The sequence below is a fragment of the Triticum aestivum genome, chromosome 3B (assembly GCF_018294505.1).
Source record: "Triticum aestivum cultivar Chinese Spring chromosome 3B, IWGSC CS RefSeq v2.1, whole genome shotgun sequence".
Taxonomy (NCBI): Eukaryota; Viridiplantae; Streptophyta; class Magnoliopsida; order Poales; family Poaceae; genus Triticum; species Triticum aestivum.
Window position 1 is genome coordinate 446,870,223 of NC_057801.1, and position 18,705 is coordinate 446,888,927.

Here is an 18,705-nt window from a genome sequence, read left to right on the forward strand (position 1 = left end):
TTTGCATTGGCAACTTTGCCCAAATAAGCTCCAAATTGGTGGAAGGCCTAATTATATGTGTCGTATCACCCTGTGGAGTCTCATGGCAAATGGAGATCATCTACTTGCCCAAACCATTATCAAACACCTTCTGACACTTTACCAAAATGCCATTTTTGACCTCTTTCACTAATCTCCATGGGCTCAACTTTGTACCACAGCTGCTCCTAACCCTCTCCTACCTCTAGTAACTCTCCCCTGGCCATTGCTCAATGATGAAGGCGTGAAACACCCCCATTTACCTCCCTGGACAGCAACTTCTGTCTCTCCCTCAACTTCCCTCCTCACTCCAGTGGCTCCCCAGGGCATCCAAGGCCATATCCCACTTCTTTACTTCCCCCTAGAGCTACCAGACACCTTTGGCCATGACCACATTGCATAGAAAATGGCCATGCCAGACACTTGGGCGCTCTGGAGCACGCTATAGTGTGCTCCCGCACTGTAGCCGCCCCCTTCCAATCACCTCCGGCCACCTCGGGCCTCCCCAGCACGCCCGATGATGCGCCTCGATGTCTGCAACATGCCACGCCTCTGTCCCCCTCCTGCTTCCCCCTCCTCTCGCCCCATATCGCACGCGCGCCGGCCGCCCAAGAGCTCCAATGAGAAAACTCACACGCGCGGTGCCCCTGGCCCCCCTGCTCTCTCTCTTCTCTCTCCTAGGTCTGGACCGAATCCAGGAACGCCCCAGACACACCACGACGAGCTCCCGTGACCCGTGGCGACGGCAACAAGCTCGCCGGCGCACAAGTCCTCGGTGGACCGTCGCCCGCCTATTTAAAGGCCACCCCCGAGCCCTATCTCGTCTCCAACTGCCCTCTCTCCCTCCCCTGGACCCCCCAGACCGCGCCATTCTTCCTCCCGTGCCCCACAGTAACTGTTAGATTTTGTGTGGAGGCTATATATACCCCTCCACCCACTCTTCATTCGTGGAGAGAGCCATCAGAACGTGCCTACACTTCCAGCATTCATTTTCTGAGAGAGAACCACCTACTCATGTGTTGAGACCAAGATATTTCATTCCTACCATATGAATCTTGATCTCTAGCCTTCCCCAAGTTGCTTTCCACTCAAATCTTCTTGCCACCAAATCCAAATCCTGTGAGAGAGAGTTGAGTGTTGGGGAGACTATCATTTGAATCACAAGAGCAAGGAGTTCATCATCAACACACCATTTGTTACTTCTTGGACAGTGGTGTCTCCTAGATTGGCTAGGTGTTACTTGGGAGCCTCCAACAAGATTGTGGAGTTGAACCAAGGAGTTTGTAAGGGCAAGGAGATCGCCTACTTCGTGAAGATCTACCCTAGTCAGGCAAGTCCTTCATGGGCGACGGCCATGGTGGGATAGACAAGGTTGCTTCTTCGTTGACCCTTCGTGGGTGGAGCCCTCTGTGGACTCGCGCAGCCATTACCCTTCGTGGGTTGAAGTCTCCATCAACGTGGATGTACGATAGCACCACCTATCGGAACCACGTCTCAAAAATCTCTGTGTCTCCAAATTGCGTTTGCACACTCCGATCCCATCCCTTTACATTCTTGCAAGTTGCATGCTTTACTTTCCGCTGCTCATATACTCTTCGCATGCTTGCTTGATATGTATTGTGATTGTTAAACTTGTGCCAAAACTCCACTTCAACTTAAAGAAATTAAAAACTGCACCTTTTCCCACCTAGTGTCTAATCACCCCCCCCCCTCTAGACACCTCTTCTCGATCCTTTCAAAAACACAGAAAGAACACTCACTCAGAGGCAACAGGAACATCCATCTTAATACTGGGCAAAGTCTTCTGAGCTTTTGAGGGGACGACCTTGGGCTGCTTGGCGACTTTCTCCGTTGGCTCCGGAGTCAAAGTCCGAGTACGCTTCTGAGTTTGGGTGCTCGGGGCCATGGTCTTGCCGCGCCCGCCCGCTGGATCATGTAGTAGTTTGGATCGATGTTCCGAACGAGGTGGTGAGTCGACCATCTCTTCGTCGTCCGACTCATCGCTCTCCTCTTCGTCCTCGTCGTTTGGAGATTGCCAATCGCCGCTCTCCTTCGCGCTATCCTCTCCCTCCCAGTCTTGCTCCAGAGCTTGTTCGCCATTGGGCATCGATTACATCTCGATATAAACCTACAAGACAAGAAGTCGAGTGAAATTCAGTCGGATTCAAAGACAGTCAGAAGATGTACCCAAATACAGTCAGTGGCAGAGACCAAACCTTGTCTGGTTGGTTGCTGTCGCTGAAGGGGTCGACTCTCCTGGCACCTCTGGGGTTGTCCTTGTTTGCTGTGATACTCCTCAACCACTGGGCCACTGTCTTGGCTGCTACTTCCTCTGGATGAACCCGAGCGGTGTTGTTGGCTCCAGTACATCCACATAGAGTGGTCATGAGCCTGGAGCGGCTGGATGCGTCGACTGAGAAATACCTCCAGCAAATCCATGCCAGTGACGCCTTGGTTGATCAACTGGACCACCCACTCAACCAACATGTTTGTTTCCACCCTCTCCGCAGTGGTCACTTTCAGCGAGGAAGGGGTCTGAACACGATCGAAGGTAAAAGGGGGAAGTCTAGTCGACTAGCCTAGAGTTGCAATGTCCTGGCAGTAGAACCATGTCGACTGCCAGCCCCTGACCGACTCAGGAAGGGTCATGGAAGGGAAAGAGCTCCTCTTCCTCTTCTGGATACCCAAACCCCCACACATCTGGATAACGTGTATTTTCTCATCACTCGTGTTTGCTTTCTTCACCGACTAAGAGCGGATAGTGAAAATGTGTTTGAAAAGACCCCAGTGCGGTCGATAACCCAGAAAATTCTCGCCCATGGACACGAACGCAACAAGGTATGTGATGGTCTTGGGAGAAAAGTGATGGAATTGGGCTTCGAAGAAGTTCAAGAAACCCCGGAAAAGACGGTGCGGAGGAAGCGAGAAACCACGGTCGACATGGGTGGCGAGCAGAACACAGTCACCTGGTCGCGGCTGCGGCTCTGTCTCCCCCTCCGGCAACCACGCATCACCATTGGCGATCAGTCCGGACTCAGCCAGCTCGTCCAAATCTTCCTGCCAGAGCGAGGATCGGATCCAATCGCCCTGGATCCAACTCAGCGGCAACGCCGACCGCGATGACGACCCCCGATTTGTCTTCTTGCCTTTCGCCGTCCCGTCGCCTTCTTCGCGCGTTCCAGCGCTGTCGTCTTGTCCTTTACCATGGTGGCGGAGCGGCGGCGTCTAGAGCGGAGGAGCCGGATGCGATGGAGAAGCAGATGAGAAGGAGGGAGAATGGACGCACACAGTGTAGGCGCCTCGGCCCCGTCACCTTTTAAGGACCCACTTCCGAGTGGCTGACGCGTGCGCCCAGGCGATCCTGTAAAATCCCGCAACAGTCACGCGCTGGGTACATGACGAAAAAGTTGGCGCGGGGATCGAGGCTCTCCTGTCTATCACGCTCCACCACGCGTGGTTCCCCGAAATTTTGAATCTCGTGAAATCCGGGATACGCCATAACCAATCGCGCCAAAGATTCCGTGTCAAAAAAACACTTGACGGATGATGTTATAAATTCACTCGGCAACTTCTGAATCGATCAAGGCGACTGAAATGAAGCCGACGTTCCAACATGAGCCTCCCGTTCAACGTAAGTACTTGTGAAGCACAAGAGTCGAAGCAAGATCAACTTCAACCTTCTTTCCACTCGGACCTCAATCCATTCGGGGGCTAATGATGATGATATAGACCTGAGGTAGGGTCATAGGCCTGACCTATACGCCCTACCCAAGGTCACTACCCTAGAAGCAAAGAAGCTCAACAGACAACAGGGAGTGCCCAATAAAGGCATCGAGTGCAATCCACTCGACCAATCAACCACTCGGGTACCCCTCCTTCCCGAAGTCACACGACCAATCAATCACTCGACCATACAAGAAACCACTCGACCTACTGAAGACCAAGAGTCACTCAGAACAGCAATGGGCAAGCATTCACTTTGTAGTCTTTAAGGTCATTTAAGGCACTTAAGGCTGGCGTTATCAGTAACTTCCCATCTTTATGTACATTGAACTCTTTGTAACGGGGGATGGCGGGAGTCCTGGCACACTCTATATAAGCCACCCCCCTCCTATGGCACAAGGGTTCGCATCCCCTGTACACACACTCATACAATCCAGTCAACTGCCTCCGAGCACAGAGACGTAGGGCTTTTACCTCCTCCGAGAGGGGCCTGAACTCGTAAACACCTGCGTACAATCTTGCCGTAGCTAGGACCTTGCCTCCTCATTCGTACCCCCTATACTATTGTCAGACTTAGTACCACGACACCGCCCTCATCTCATCTTTTTGAGCAGGAAACAAACCCTAACAGAACTCAAAGAAACATCTAAAAATGGGGCCCTCCTGCCGGTAAGGGCCATGATCCACCACGTCCCCATGGCCCTAAGGCCACTGGAGACGAGTCACACTGGCACCGAGGGAAGCCAGAGGAATGCTAAGATTTTTAGGGAGAGAAGGCGATGGCTCCATGTCACACAGAGAGTTTATTTCTATGAAACTTAAGCGTGAACAAAATAGGGCAGCAGACCGCTTGACATCATATAGTCGAACTGAGCATACAACCACAGTATGGCTGCAAGTAGGTTCACCATGTATTGAGAAACTACTGTATCTTCATTGTAACCCTATTACCGTGGAAAACAAATCACCCGACAAAGACAAATAGGACAGGCCACTACCAACCCCATGTAGGTGAGCCGAGCTATTGTCTCGCATAAACCTAGACATAGGCTTGCTCACCCTTATCTAACACTCTCTATGTCGGGAAATGCACATTGTGCTCATCATGGGCCGGCCCAGTCAAGTGCTCCTGTTGAACGCTTGGTTCTCTGTATTGGCAGTGGTGAATCCTACGAACGACTGTCCACCAAACAGGGGCCTCCTACGTGACGCTCTGTGCGTCAAAAGATCCCTAGACGCACAGATCATCGCTACCTAGGCTAGCCCAACTAGAACACAAATCTGGTTTTGGGAAAGTTCCTAACTCAGTTTTATTTCTTCCCTGGTTTTTCTGCTCTGTTTGTGCACTTTTCTCATAATTTTTTATTTTTCTTTTTCTTCTCCTTTTTTTCCGTAATTCACATTTAAACAAACACAATTTCAAAAAGTAATCATAATTTAAAAAAAGTTCTAAAAAAAGGATCCCAAATATATTCAAGTATATCTTTTTTTTGCATTTCTTAAATTCAGAATTTAAAAGTTGGTTCAAGGTTTAATAAATATTCAGAATTTCACAATTCTTTGTGTTTTAAAAATATGTATTTTAAAAATGTTCACAAATTTCAACAATTGTTTGGAATTACATGTTCGAAATTTACAAAAATATTCCCATTTTTCAAGCATGATTCAAAATTCAAAAAATCACATTTTTAAAATATGTTCGAAAAATATTAAAATAATGTTCACATTTTACAAAACAATGTTCAAAAGTCTAAGATGATGTTTTCTTTTAAAAAATCAGAATTTCATAGATGTTATGTAGCGTTTTAGAAAAATGGTTATTTTTTCAAAAAAATTGTTATACGGTGAACCAGACGCTACAATACCGCTTAGAGTCAATCGTACACATGGATGAGAGCGTTATGAAATTTTTGTTAGAGAAGGATTGATGATGACGATGACATCAAATCCCCTCTCTGAAGCCCAAAACAAACTCCACATTGGATCTTCGGATAAAGAATAGGAGGTGGTGATGACTCCGTATCGTAAAACACGTCGTGGATTTTCTATGATTTATTCTGGAATATACGAGATTTATAGGTGAAGGAATCATCAAAAAGTCGTTGCCGAGGGCCCCCACACGGCCACCTGGCGCGACCAAGGGAGCCCGCGCCAGCAGGCCACATGGCGTCCTGCTGCCCCCCACCCCCTGTTGCAACTTAGTCCACCGATCATCTTATTTTCCATAAAAAAATCATCAAAATTCTTGTCTTAATATGGAGCACTTCTATTCCTGCACGAAAATAACACCATCATTGGTACAGTGACGTTCTATACAAACGGTTTTTAACCCCTTTCCGCGACGGAGTTTTAAACCATCGCCTTGCCCGTGTGTGTGATAGCGGGCTTCTTCCCGCACGACCCAGAAACCGTTGGCGATAGGCAGCGATGATGCAGACGCGTTGTCGGATGTAATTGTATGAGTTGCATGAACATATCGCACGCACTACATTCTGGCACATGTGTGGGATTGGTGATCAAACGTTTCTAATTACGCAGTGAAACCAAACGGTGTTTCATATTGAATCGTTTGCGAAATCATACCCAAGGCACATGGGTCATCATAGAAATTGTGTGCGATATGTGCCCCATCGCACACGAGTATTCTATGGCAATCGTCTACCATACATGAAACCACCAGACACGTTTCTTGAATAATTTACGAGTGGGATTGCAGTTTGCATTGGGCACGGTTGCTTCTAAGCTCTCATGTGCGATAACGTGCTATCATAAACGGTTCAGGAGCCCCTACGCACACGTAGAAGTGCTGCAAATAATCTGCAATTTGTTGTGTATCGCTGACGGTTGCGGTATAAGTAACGTGTGCTTTCCGTTCGGGGTTGCACACATTTCCTGAACAATTTACGTGTGGATTGCATTTGCGTTGGCCACGGTTTCCTATAAGCTTTCGCGTGCGATAATGTGCAATCACAAACGATAACGTCCGAGGCCTCATCTGCCCATGACCACGAGCCGAAGCTCATGCCTTGCTTCACTGCCCGGTTACTGTTGCACTTGTTGCACACCCATACTCGCTCACACCATAACGCATGCACGCAGTGCACCTCCCGCAACTCGTGCGCATGCACAGGGCCTCGCCCAGCTCCAACCGCCCGCCTCACTGTGCTCCACTGCCATGTCCGCAAGGCTCCATCAGCTCCTGCCCCACGCACATCCTCGAACCCCGCATGTTCGCGCGCTTTGCCATGAGAACCCTCACCAGTTCCTGCACGCCCGCCACTATTCTATAGCCGCAACTCGCATATTGGGTGTTACACTAGTTGAGGGTAAAGAGGCAAAAAAACAACATCTGCATGTTGTTCGGTAGCCTACATAGCCTACGTGGGGCGAAACGAAAGGTGGGCTGTTTGGTTGCCTGCTTGTTTAGGCGAAAACACAAGCCATGGTGTTTGGTTACATGCGACACATGTTGTCTGGTAACCTCTTCGTCGAGGTGGTGTGGTTATCAGCACACAAAGAGTGTGTAGAATAAACCGAAGACACACAAATATATAGCATATAAACATAGTTTTAAACAAAAGCAAGCAGTTTTATACATAGCAACGCACTTAAACCAAGCAGTTTTCAAGCAAAGCAGCACGACATAGTCGATACCAAACTAGCAAGCGCAACAGAGAGTTGTCCTAGACGTTCACGCTGAGCGTCGTCGTGCCTCTCGCACTTGGTCACCACTTCAATGCTGTCATCGTTGAAGACGATCACCTTGAGCATGTCGAGAGTCAGCAACTTGAAGGTCATCATGTACCCGATCTTGATCTGGTGGACGGTGGCGAAGGGTACCCAACCCTGATCGAGGGTGACCCTGTCATTCATCCACCCGAATAGTGACCCTCCATTCGCAGCCGGTGGGTCTTCAGCTTGAACTCCGTCGGCACGACCGGGAAATGTTTTGTGAAGTCCAGGGGCATTGGTAGGCACTCCAACTTTGGGGCAAGGAAGACCTTGCAGAAGCGAGTTGACCCACCCTCCTCATGATAGTGCCCGTAGTTCCGGCGCTAGCCGCTCCGGGGCTCCTCCAGCACCACGTCGTCATCCGTGGGCGGCACCACCTCCTTGCCCTTCTCCATTGCTGGCACCACCTCCTTGCCCTTGTTCTCCATCTCGACCTGCATTATGAAGAGCACAAAGTTCAAAGGTTGATCGGCATTAAATCCTATCGCCCAACACCCTATATCTACCCACCCAAACGCTCGCACTGAATTAACCCTCTCTGACTCTCATTCCTCTTCTACCTCTCCATTGCCCTGAACTCCAAGCCCAACCCCTTCCCCGGGGGCATAGTATGGAGGGCATTCTTCCTCGGGTGCTCGCACCAAATTCGGGAACACCATGGAAGAGTGTTGTTCTCCGATCATCGACATCAGCAAGATCACCTGCAGCACTTCAGCAACATCATCCGCTGATCGCCGCCGCCGGTGTGAGAGCGGGAGAATGGAGAGAGCGGTGAGGGAAGGTGAGAATTATTGCCGGCGCTTGAGGAAACAACACAACTTTGGCTGTGGAAAAACTGCCGTTTCATCCTCGCAATCTTCTAAGACAAAGTAATTCGGGGCGAATGTAGTACTAGGCAAATGTTTCCTGCGTCATGATTGATTTAATTGGTGCACGTCGTCTCTCATGGAGTACACCCCGGCATGCAATGTCTTGAAGACCCGGAAGCCCACGGCTCCTCTGATCAAGTTTTTGTCCAAAAAGACCATCTGCTCAATGGAATTGACAAAAAACCACCTTTAAATGAAATTGACAGAAGAGACCACTTCAACCGTGGCGGCAGGCGCGCCAGCCAACGCATGGCACCTGCCGCCACGCCGGTGCTGCCGCCACATGCCCAGGCGGCGGCAAGCGCATAACAACCAACTACTGTCCAAGATGGAACGGGGGATTGCATGTGGCCCCTGCCGCCTAGCGGCGTGGCGGCAGTACTGTTTTGCATGCAATGTGTTTGCATGTTACTACGTTTTGTTTCGTCTGTGTTTTGTTTCATCTGTATTTCGTTTCGTCTGCGTTTCGTTTCATCAGACGAATAATGTCACAGATTCGTATACCTATGATGTTGACTCTTACACATGCAATACAATGTTTTTGCAAATAATAATCCTTTATTTACAAATAATAATACTAGCCTCCATCACGGCCTCATGGTCGGCCTTCTCGCGCCGGGCGATTCACCTAGCGGACCTTCACCGCCGCAGGCCTCATCTACGGCCTCCTCGCGCCGGGCGAGTCACCCATCCTTCACCGCCGCTGGTCTCATCGTCGGCCTCTTCGCGTCGTCCTCATCGCCTGGCGGACCTTCGCCGCTGCAGGCGGCCTCTTCGCGTCGGCCTCATCGTCCGGCATACCTTCGCCGCCACATGCCTCATCGTCGGCCTCCTCGCGCCGACATCATTGCCCGGTGGACCTGCTCTGTCGCGGGCCTCATGGTCGGCCTCAACGTCCGTCTGCCTCCTCGCGTACCTTCGCCGCCGCATGCCTCATTGTCGACGTCGACGCGAGGAGGCCGACGACGAGGCCTGCGGCGGCGAAGGTCCGTCGGGCGATGAGGCCGACATGAAGAGGCCGACAATGAGTCCTGCAGCGATGAAGGTACGCCAAGCGATGAGGCCGACGCGAAGAGGCCGAAGATGAGACCCGCGGCGGTGAAGGTCCGCTGGGTGACTCGCCCGGCGCGAGGAGGCTGACGATGAGGCCTGCGGCGGTGAAGGTCTGCCGGGTGAATCGCCCGACGCGAGGAGGCCGACCATGAGGACCGTGACGGAGGCTCGTATTATTATTTGTAAATAAACGATTATTATTTGTAAAAAACATTATACTACATGCGTAGGAATCAACATAATAGGTATACGAATCTGTGGCATTATTTGTCAGACGAAACGAAACGCTGACGAAACAAAACACAGACGAAACGAATGCAAACACATGCAAAACAGTATTGCCGTCACGCCGCTGGGCGGCACGGGCCACATGCAATCCCCCGTTCCGTCTTGGGCAGTGGCTGGCTGTTATGCGCTTTTTGCTGCCTGGGCATGTGGCGGCAGGTGCCACGCGTCGACTGGCGCGCCTGCCACCATGACTGGAATGGTCTTTTCTGTCAATTTCACTCGAAGGTGATTTTTTGTGCCAATTTTGTTGAGCAGATGGTCTTTTGAGAAAAAAAATCCCTCTGATCTGCTGACCATCGCCATTTCCCGGTGCCGACGATCGAGCAGCCGCTACTGTCTCACAGGAAGATTGGCATAAAAAAGTTCAAAAGGGCATTTGCCACACGCGACAAGATGGGACTGAAAGAGCTCGAGGTGTGCAGTGCAGTGCAGGAAATGGGCGAAAGAAAAAAGGCGTCGGTGGAGGGGCATGCAATGCGGCAGGGCCCCCACCCATCGGCGCGGTGGTGCAGAAGATATGGGAGGGAGGAGGCACCGCGAACGGAGGACACGGGACTCTTCTCCTCCACATGGGGGCGTACAGTAGAGGTCTAGAAGAGGAAGGGGCGGGGCCATTGATGTGCTGTGCGGGCAGAAGCGGTGCGGTCCCTCCGGTCCGGCGTAACCACCTCCTTCTTGATTCCAACCCACGCAACGCAACATTACCAAAATCTCTCGTCTCCTCTATCGCATGTGCAAGTGCAACAGTCTCTCCTACCCCGTGCCAAGTTACGCGCCGAAACAGAAGCGGAGGCGATGGATTTGCTCGCGGCTACGGAGTGGGGTGCCTGTGTTTTATCACTGTGGAAGTTTGGAGTAAGACACCTGGCGCGCAACCAAGAGCAGCATGTCGGTTGCATTGATGGGCACGGGCTAGTACTACTAGTGCTAAGCTAGCGTGCACTGCGAGGTCGGCACGTCGTTCCACCGGACCGGCCATCTCTTTCCTCCGGCCTCCCATGTCCATGTGCCTCCACATGCGCGGAAATGTATGTATACGGAATTCAGAATAGGACGTCTGTACTCTGTACCACGGTGTCGATATTTACAGCAGCTTGCTACGTACAGTAAGCCGGAATCAGCGTTTGCAGAGACGAGGCAAATAAAGTGAGATGAGCGAGTCGATGAACAACTTACTGTACGACATCCAAAGGCATCGTCACCTAGCCAATGAACAAACTAACTTTGAGGAAGGCACTCGTGATTGCTCCTCAGATGGCGTTGCAGGATAGGGTGCCTGTCTTTTAGTCTTTATCAGAATCGCACCTTCTTTATTGCCGCTCTGCGGCTCTTCTCTAAACCTTCTCCTTAATTAATGAAAGTGGCAAGTCTTTTGTCTTGTTTAAAAAAAAATGGAGCGATATGTAGTTATGCACATACAGGGTAGCAGGAGTCGATCAGGGCCACACCTATTAGAAGAGATTACACGCTAGTCGCCAGAGACCAATTGCAGCTATTCCTTTTCTTTTTCTATCTTCACGCAGCGAGCGAGCGACGCGCGCGTTACCAGAAGAGTTGACGACCGGTTATCAACAGCCTAAACAAGCCGGGGCAGTTCATCGTCATGGCGACCAACCGTAGTCGGCTAGCGCAAGGACAAGAGTGAAGCGCAGTTAAATCATTACTTCCTCTATTTCATAATGTAGTGAGCCCACGTTTTTTCGAGATTCAACTTTGATCATAAATTATAATACATTTTTTTTGAAACAAGGCAAAATATTTGCCATTTTCATTAATTAAGAAGAGGGTTTTGATACACACACGCCGCCAAGCGGCAAACACTAGACGTATTACTCTCGCGGCATTACATTACTCAAGTGCTTGGCACCCGCAATGGCCCAAAGCGACATTTCTTCTTTGAAGTTTCGCAAGACGACCTCCACCGGTGTCGCCTTGTTTATGAAAACGCGCGCATTTCTTTCCTTCCAGATTTCCCATCCCACAAGAAGTAATGCTGAAGACAACGCTTTAACTGGATGAGCATTGGAAGTGAGGAGCTCATCCCACCAAGCTTTCACTGTGCCAAACCGGTGCCAGAGAGCCGTGGGGATATGCATACCGAGCCAGGCGAACACCTCATTCCAAATACGGATAGAGAACCTGCATTGAAAAAGGAGGTGAGCCGCCGATTCTTGTACTTGCTTGCACAAAGGGCAACGGTCGCAGTTTGGCCATCCTCTGCGTTGAAGCCTGTCCGCGGTCCAAATCATGTTTTGATTGACAAGCCATGCAAAGAATTTACATTTGGGAGGGGACCAAGCCTTCCAAACCGAAACCTGCAAGCTTGAGCTAGATAGCCCAGAGAACTGCGCCATATAAGCGGTCTTAGTAGAGTATATTCCATCGTTGGCAAGCTTCCACATAATGGTATCCTTGACGCCCGGCTGGATGACAACACTTGCAAGCTTCTCCCATAGGGCCGAGAATTGCTGGAGGTGCACAAGCATGAGGCCGCTTTGGGTGTCAACTTGAGTTATCCAGCTCCCATCCCTTAAGGCCGTAGCAACAGTGCAACCTTTTTTTGCATGATATCTCAAAAATCTTTGGGGCGATATCTTTTGGTCCGAGCCCCTCCAGCCAAGAAGAGGCCCAAAATTTTGCTTTATTTCCATCACCAACCGTCACCTTGGTCACAGCCGCGAAGATATCATGATCTTGTTTTCATGCAAGGCGTGCCCAGCGCGCACCACGCCCTTGGCGGGTCGTCCCAGTCTAGCCACAACCACCTCAGCCGGAGAGCAGTTGCGTATTTTCCAAGGTGCAAAATGCCAAGACCTCCATACTCTTTCGGTTTGCACACCAACTCTCAGTTGACTTTGCATTTTCCACCTGTCACTTTGTCCGTTCCAGCCCAAAGATAGGCCCGCCTTAGTTTATCAATTGTCTTGAGAACCTCCACCGGAAGGTCCAGTGGTGTGATATCATAAATGGCCACTGCAGTAAGGACCGCCTTGACCAAGGTCATGCGACCCGAGATAGCCACATGCTTGCCTTTCCAAGGCACCAATTTGTCGGCTGCCTTGTCTTCCAAAAGTTGGAGATGAATCCTCTTTAGCCTTTTGATTGCGAGAGGAAGACCAAGGTAACGAATAGGGAAGTTGGAGCGACCTGCCGGGAAGGAATGAAGAATATCATCGAGGTCCACACTACCGCATCTGATGGGGTTATAACATTTTCATTGTACCAGAAAACTATACCTTTGAAAACTTCTTTCGAGTACGAATTCAAATGTATCTATCGTGCTCCGCCGCAGTTGCTCATGTTGTTAAATTTATGGCTAAAATTAAATCTCAAAAAGTGTAGACGCACTACATTATGGAATGGAGAAAGTACTAGCCAACTTTGCAGCCGACAAAATTTGTCTTAATGGAGCTTAACACGTGGGATTAGTTTAATGGTGGACTTTATAATGTTGATGGAAGACGTATTTTCTTCTTTTTGCAAGAGTTTCTCAAGAACATTCTCGTTGAAATGCTCACATTATGGGGCTCGAGATAGATTTGGTAAACCCTACCGATGCGATGCAAAACCGTACCATCATGTCCTTCCCCACCCATGTGAGGTGCAATAAATTACTCCAGTACTACTTCCATGCACCGGTACTGACAAAGTTAATGTCCCTCTCGCCATCCCCACCCGCGTAACGAACCCAAACTGTAGCTCAAAAAACTAAAAGTATCTCTAACAGCCGCGCTAAGCGCCGCGTGCAAAAAATTTGTTTGCCGCGCGCGCTTCGGCATGTTTAGTGCGGCCGCCAGCGCTGGTTCCAGCAGCCGCGCTATAATGCAGCGCGCGCGTGTCGCTCCGGCAACTCGCAAAAAATAGAGCGCGCACGACTCGCCGGGCATATAAAATATATGATATTTTGGACACGAAATGAGTTTGAAACATTCATCAAAATGCAATGAACACGTAAAATTTGACACAAACAAGTTGATGAATAAAAGTTCATGCTCACAAGTTCAAAATCATGCCCACAAGTTCATCCAACCAAGTTCAAATGCAAACTTAAGTTCAAGACATATGAAAGACACATCAATCATCTTCCTCGTCTTCGTCCTCATCTTCCGAACACAATTCTTCTGCCTCCGAAGATGAATCTTTCTCCCTCTCCTCATCACGCACCGCATCACGTGAAGCTCCGACGGTGTTGGCAAGATCTTCAACGACATTTTCATGGGAATGTGTGTGAGAAGGCACATCGAAAGACATTCCACCCATGGCGGCCGGTGGTGCACCCATGCCTTCCATAAGAGAAGCAAAACTCATCCCTCCCATGGCGGCCATAGCGTCGGAGGGTGCTCCAAAGCCACCCATGCCTCCCATGGCGGCCGGAGGTGCACCCATGCCTCCCATGGGGGCCGCAGGTGCACCCATGCCTCCCATGGCTCCGAAGCCACCCATGCCTCCCATGCCGCCGAAGGCACCGCCACCCATGCCGCCGAAGCCACCGCCACCCATGCCACCGAGGCCACCGCCACTCATGCGGATCATGGCTCTTTTTTGGATCAACACTTCTTCACGGGCAAGATTGACATATTCCATTTGCGCTTCATTGAGGTTGGATGTGTTCAAGAAGAACAAGTGCTTCTCCCATTCCAACAATCTAGTTCGCTCCTCATTGATCACCTTCCTCTCCTCCAAAGCCACCTTCCTCTCCTCGGTCGCCACCTTTCTCTCCTCGGCCGCCAACCTCCTCTCCTCGGCCACAGCATCTTGGTTCCTTGCCATTTTCCTCACCTCGTTGGCTTCTCTTCTTGCGTTGACAATTGCTTCCATAGCATTTTTGAGCTCATCATCTCCTTTCCTCTTCTTCTTTTCGATTTTGTCTTTCTTGCACCCATCCGGTCGTTTTGGCTTCGAGTATGAAATCGAGTTGGTGTGGGGCTTCTCTTGCCGTCATCACTTGATGCATCATCCTCCTCCTCATCATCATTCATCTCAATTGCTCGCTTCCGTTTGTTGCTCAAATGCAAATCCTTCAAACCATCACGCTTCTTCCATTTCTCATCATCCTTTAACACTTCATAGCAATGAGGCAAGGTAAAGACCCTGCCTTTCTTGATCTTCTCCTTATTGGTTGTCCTTGTCTCTTCTTTGAACAAGTTTTGTGCAATGTTATACTACAAGAAAACAAAACAAGTTAGCACTTCGGTCACCAAAAACAAGTATGATGAACATATATGAGATGCCACTTACTCGATCATCCTCATTTGTGCCACTTGGGTTAATCTTGTCCACTGACTTTTGTGCGGCCGCCCACTTTTGACAATCCGAGTTGATTGTCGACCATCGGGACCGAAGTGATCTCTCGGAGCGGTCAATTCCACTAACGTTGTGAGCATCAAAGTGTTCTTTCATTCGCCCCCAATACGCGTCTCTACTTTGATCACCTCCAATGGATGGATCCCTCGACACTTGCAAATAAGTATAGCATAGTAACTTGTCATCGTTGGTGGAGTAATTGCCCGCTCTTCCTTTCGGCGCCTCGACAATTCCCTCACCCTTCTCGTCCACCTCAAACTCATGGTCTTCGAAATGGATGTCATTGTTTGAGACCAATGCGAATTGTTGGACCCAACACCCATAGTGGACATGTATGCATCATCGTTGAGACTACAAAGTTTTTTGAACAATGCAAATAAGCTATCTATATGTGATGATGCATTGAAAAAATAAGAAGAAAAGAAAAGTTGGAATTTTTTTCACCTTGGGGGCATTTCGTCGAACACGTGGTGCGCGTCGGCGGCCGGCTCAACGAGTGAGCTCGCCGTTGCTTCGGTAGCCGCCGCGGCCGCCGAACGCCCTGCAAGCTTCTTTCCCCTCGCCTTCGTGCTGCCGGAGCCGTCCGTCGCCTTGTTTTTCTTCGCGGATGTTTTGCCCTTCTTCGGCCGCGCCGCATTGGGGACCTTCGACGGTGCGGCGGCGGCAAGAAGAGGTTGCGCGCGAGGCCGACGCTCGGCGGAGCTCCGGCGGTGGCGACGCCAACGCTTCCCGCGCTAGGGTTTCCGGCGGCGGCGGCGGCTGCGGCGGGGGGGGGGGGGGGTCGCGGCTGTACAACGTGGTGAGCGGGGTGTCGGTGTGCGCGTCCATGGGTGGGTGGCAGGGCGCCGGCGCCGGCGCGCGCGAGGCGTAGGAGGAGGAGAGGAGAGAGTGCGGCGCGAGCGCTCGAGTGTGCCGCGCGCTGTAGCGGGCGCCCGAAATACACCGCGCGGGACAATGTTTTCGACCGCGCGCCCAACTCGTTATAGAGCGCGCGCCATTTTTACGCACCCGCTGGAGCGACCCGCCGCGTTGCGCGCACGTTAAAACAGACTAATTTGCGGCGCGGCGTTAGTTTAGCGCGGCTGTTGGAGATGCTCTAAACCCAACAATCCATCCCGTGCATCTATGTGCACAACAAAATGGAAAACCAAAGCCCCCCTGACAAGTGGGTCTGCGTCTACAGTCTGAGTTTTACTCAATGGCGCGACAATGAAAGCTTTTGGTCTAGTTAAGCACCCACTGAGCTTCAGCTCGCCGCCATAGCCAACCAGTTTCAGAGAGCGCAACCTCCTAGCAGACTCCCAGAAGAAATGGGGCTTCATCATGGAGCACCAGTTGCTCTGTCCCTGCTCGTGCTCCTGTGCGTCCATGGAGGCCGAGAAGCGGAGGCGGCGGGCGGCGGGTTCGTGAGGGCGCAGGGCACCCGCTTCGTCATCAACGGCAGCCCCTACTACGCCAACGGATTCAACGCCTACTGGCTCATGACCATGGCCGCCGACCCCGCGCAGAGGGGCAAGGTCACCTCCGCGCTCAGCCAGGCCGCCGCCCGCGGCCTCTCCGTCGCCAGAACCTGGGCCTTCAGCGACGGCGGCAGCAATGCGCTGCAGTACGCCCCCGGCAGCTACAACGAGAACACCTTCAAGGTCCTTACCCACATTTTGCTCAACTTTTCTCTTTGTACAGTTTTTATTTTTTGCGCTAACTTTTCTCTTAGTAGTTTTTTCTGAACATCCGGTTTCTTGGATCATTTGGTTCTTCAGCCACCATATAATTTGACCATGGTTCTGTTTCCCTGAGAGTAATTTTGTTGTGGTTGTTGTTGTTTGTGCGTGCAGGGGTTGGATTTTGTGATGTCTGAGGCTAGGAAGAATGGGATTAAGGTGATACTGAGCCTTGTGAACAACTATGACACTTTTGGAGGGAAGAAGCAGTACGTAGAGTGGGCAAGAGGGCGGGGGCAGGCCATCGGATCTGAAGATGGCTTCTTCACCAACTCCGTCGTCAAGGGCTTCTACAAGAACCATGTCAAGGTATGAATAACAAATCTTGAGTAACTTGCAACGTTTTCTTGCAAGCCTTTACCATCTTTAGTATAGTTATTATAGGACCATTATTTGGTCTGTAATCTCCGCTCCCTACCTCGTTGAAGCAAAGATGCTTAGTTTTCTTCTTGTTATTACGTGGGAGAAATTATAAGATTTTGTGAAGTCTTATTATTGTTACGTGGGAGAAACTACAAGATTTTGTGGAGTATAGTTGGCAATCCTTGTTCTTGCTTTTGCTTTTGCTTTGTGGTATAGTATTACTTTTTAGAAAACATAACGGTGAAACCCTTCCGGGGATAAATATTCACTAAAGTATAGCAAGGTGGCATGCTCGAGGTCACAATAACGGAACTACAGTACGTAGTAACATTTTTGCTCTGCTTACTTAGTACTATGTCTCCACCGAGGCACCGACAGTGTCTCAGTATTCAGAAGTGGCATTGGAGTGTGCATAAGAAGCACTTTTTTTTTGTAATTTTAATTCGTGGGAATACTGTTGGATGGGTGCTTCTGGACACCAGACGACTAGTCCAACATCACTCGGTTGGGTCGTGCTCCTACTGTAACTCATTGCGACATGATGATAGCTCTCTGAATCCCTTTATTGACACTCCCGGCACGCTCGTGACAACTTTGCCTCACTTTGCATCATGGAAGACCGTGCTGACGAGGGTGAACACCGTGACCGGGGTGGCGTACAAGAACGACCCGACGATCCTGGCGTGGGAGCTGATGAACGAGCCCCGGTGCCAGTCCGACCTCTCCGGGCGGACCATCCAGTCGTGGATCACGGAGATGGCGGCGCACGTCAAGTCCATCGACGGCAACCACATGCTGGAGGCCGGCCTGGAGGGCTTCTACGGCCCATCCTCGTCCCGGGCCGCCTCCGTGAACCCGGCCGGCCACCAGGTGGGCACCGACTTCATCGCCAACAACCAGGTCCCCGGCATCGACTTCGCCACCGTGCACTCGTACCCGGACCAGTGGCTGTCCAGCTCCGACGACCAGGCGCAGCGGAGCTTCCTGGGCAGGTGGCTGGACGCGCACATCGCGGACGCGCAGGGGACGCTGCGCAAGCCGCTGCTGATCGCCGAGTTCGGCAAGTCGCAGAGGGACCCCGGGTTCAGCAGCGCCCAGCGGGACGCGCAGTTCGGCATGGTCTACGCCAAGATTTACGACTCGGCGCGGAGGGGCGGCCCCACGGTGGGCGGGCTCTTCTGGCAGCTCATGGCCGACGGCATGGACTCCTACGGGGACGGCTACCAGGTCATCTTCGCGGAGGCGCCGGCGTCCACCACCGGCGTCATCACGTCCGAGAGCCGCAAGCTCAAGATGCTCGGCAAGGCGTTCGCGCGGGCCGAGCGCGCCAAGCGGGACGGGAGCGGGAAGATCGCCGGTGGCAATTAGAGAAGACCACAGACCACGACAACAACAGATGATCTCTACTTTATATAATGCGTGCTTTCTTTGAGTGTGTGAGTGAGTCAAGTTCTCCTCGAGATGATTCAAGATTATTATTCATCCGGGAGAGAAGGAGTAATATTTGTCATCCTTCTTGCTACCTTCCTTGGGAAGAGGACATGTTTTCTTCAGTGTTCTTGTGGATTACGAGATAGCCAAATGTGGTGGACTGATCATGGTGTAAGGCTGGCAAACAGCCGGTGATTAGAACC

At 51.1% G+C, this 18,705-nt stretch overlaps 1 protein-coding gene across 1 annotated transcript; it reads left to right on the forward strand.

Moving 5' to 3' along the window:
• Nucleotides 1-16,180: 16,180 nt before the first annotated feature.
• Nucleotides 16,181-18,666, forward strand: LOC123070282 (mannan endo-1,4-beta-mannosidase 1). Its single transcript, XM_044493407.1, has 3 exons — nucleotides 16,181-16,630; nucleotides 16,823-17,017; nucleotides 17,690-18,666. The coding sequence occupies exons 1-3, from the start codon at nucleotides 16,298-16,300 to the stop codon at nucleotides 18,437-18,439; spliced, it is 1,278 nt and encodes a 425-aa protein (XP_044349342.1). The 5' UTR covers nucleotides 16,181-16,297; the 3' UTR covers nucleotides 18,440-18,666.
• Nucleotides 18,667-18,705: the final 39 nt, after the last annotated feature.

What these genes read in the sequence shown, in the direction of transcription:
- LOC123070282 (XM_044493407.1), top strand. Translation starts at nt 16,298, where the DNA reads ATGGGGCTTCATCATGGAGCACCAGTTGCTCTGTCCCTGCTCGTGCTC. An exon ending in ACAACGAGAACACCTTCAAG is followed by an intron (nt 16,631 to 16,822) that starts GTCCTTACCCAC and finishes TTGTGCGTGCAG; the next exon opens with GGGTTGGATTTTGTGATGTC. An exon ending in TCTACAAGAACCATGTCAAG is followed by an intron (nt 17,018 to 17,689) that starts GTATGAATAACA and finishes GCATCATGGAAG; the next exon opens with ACCGTGCTGACGAGGGTGAA.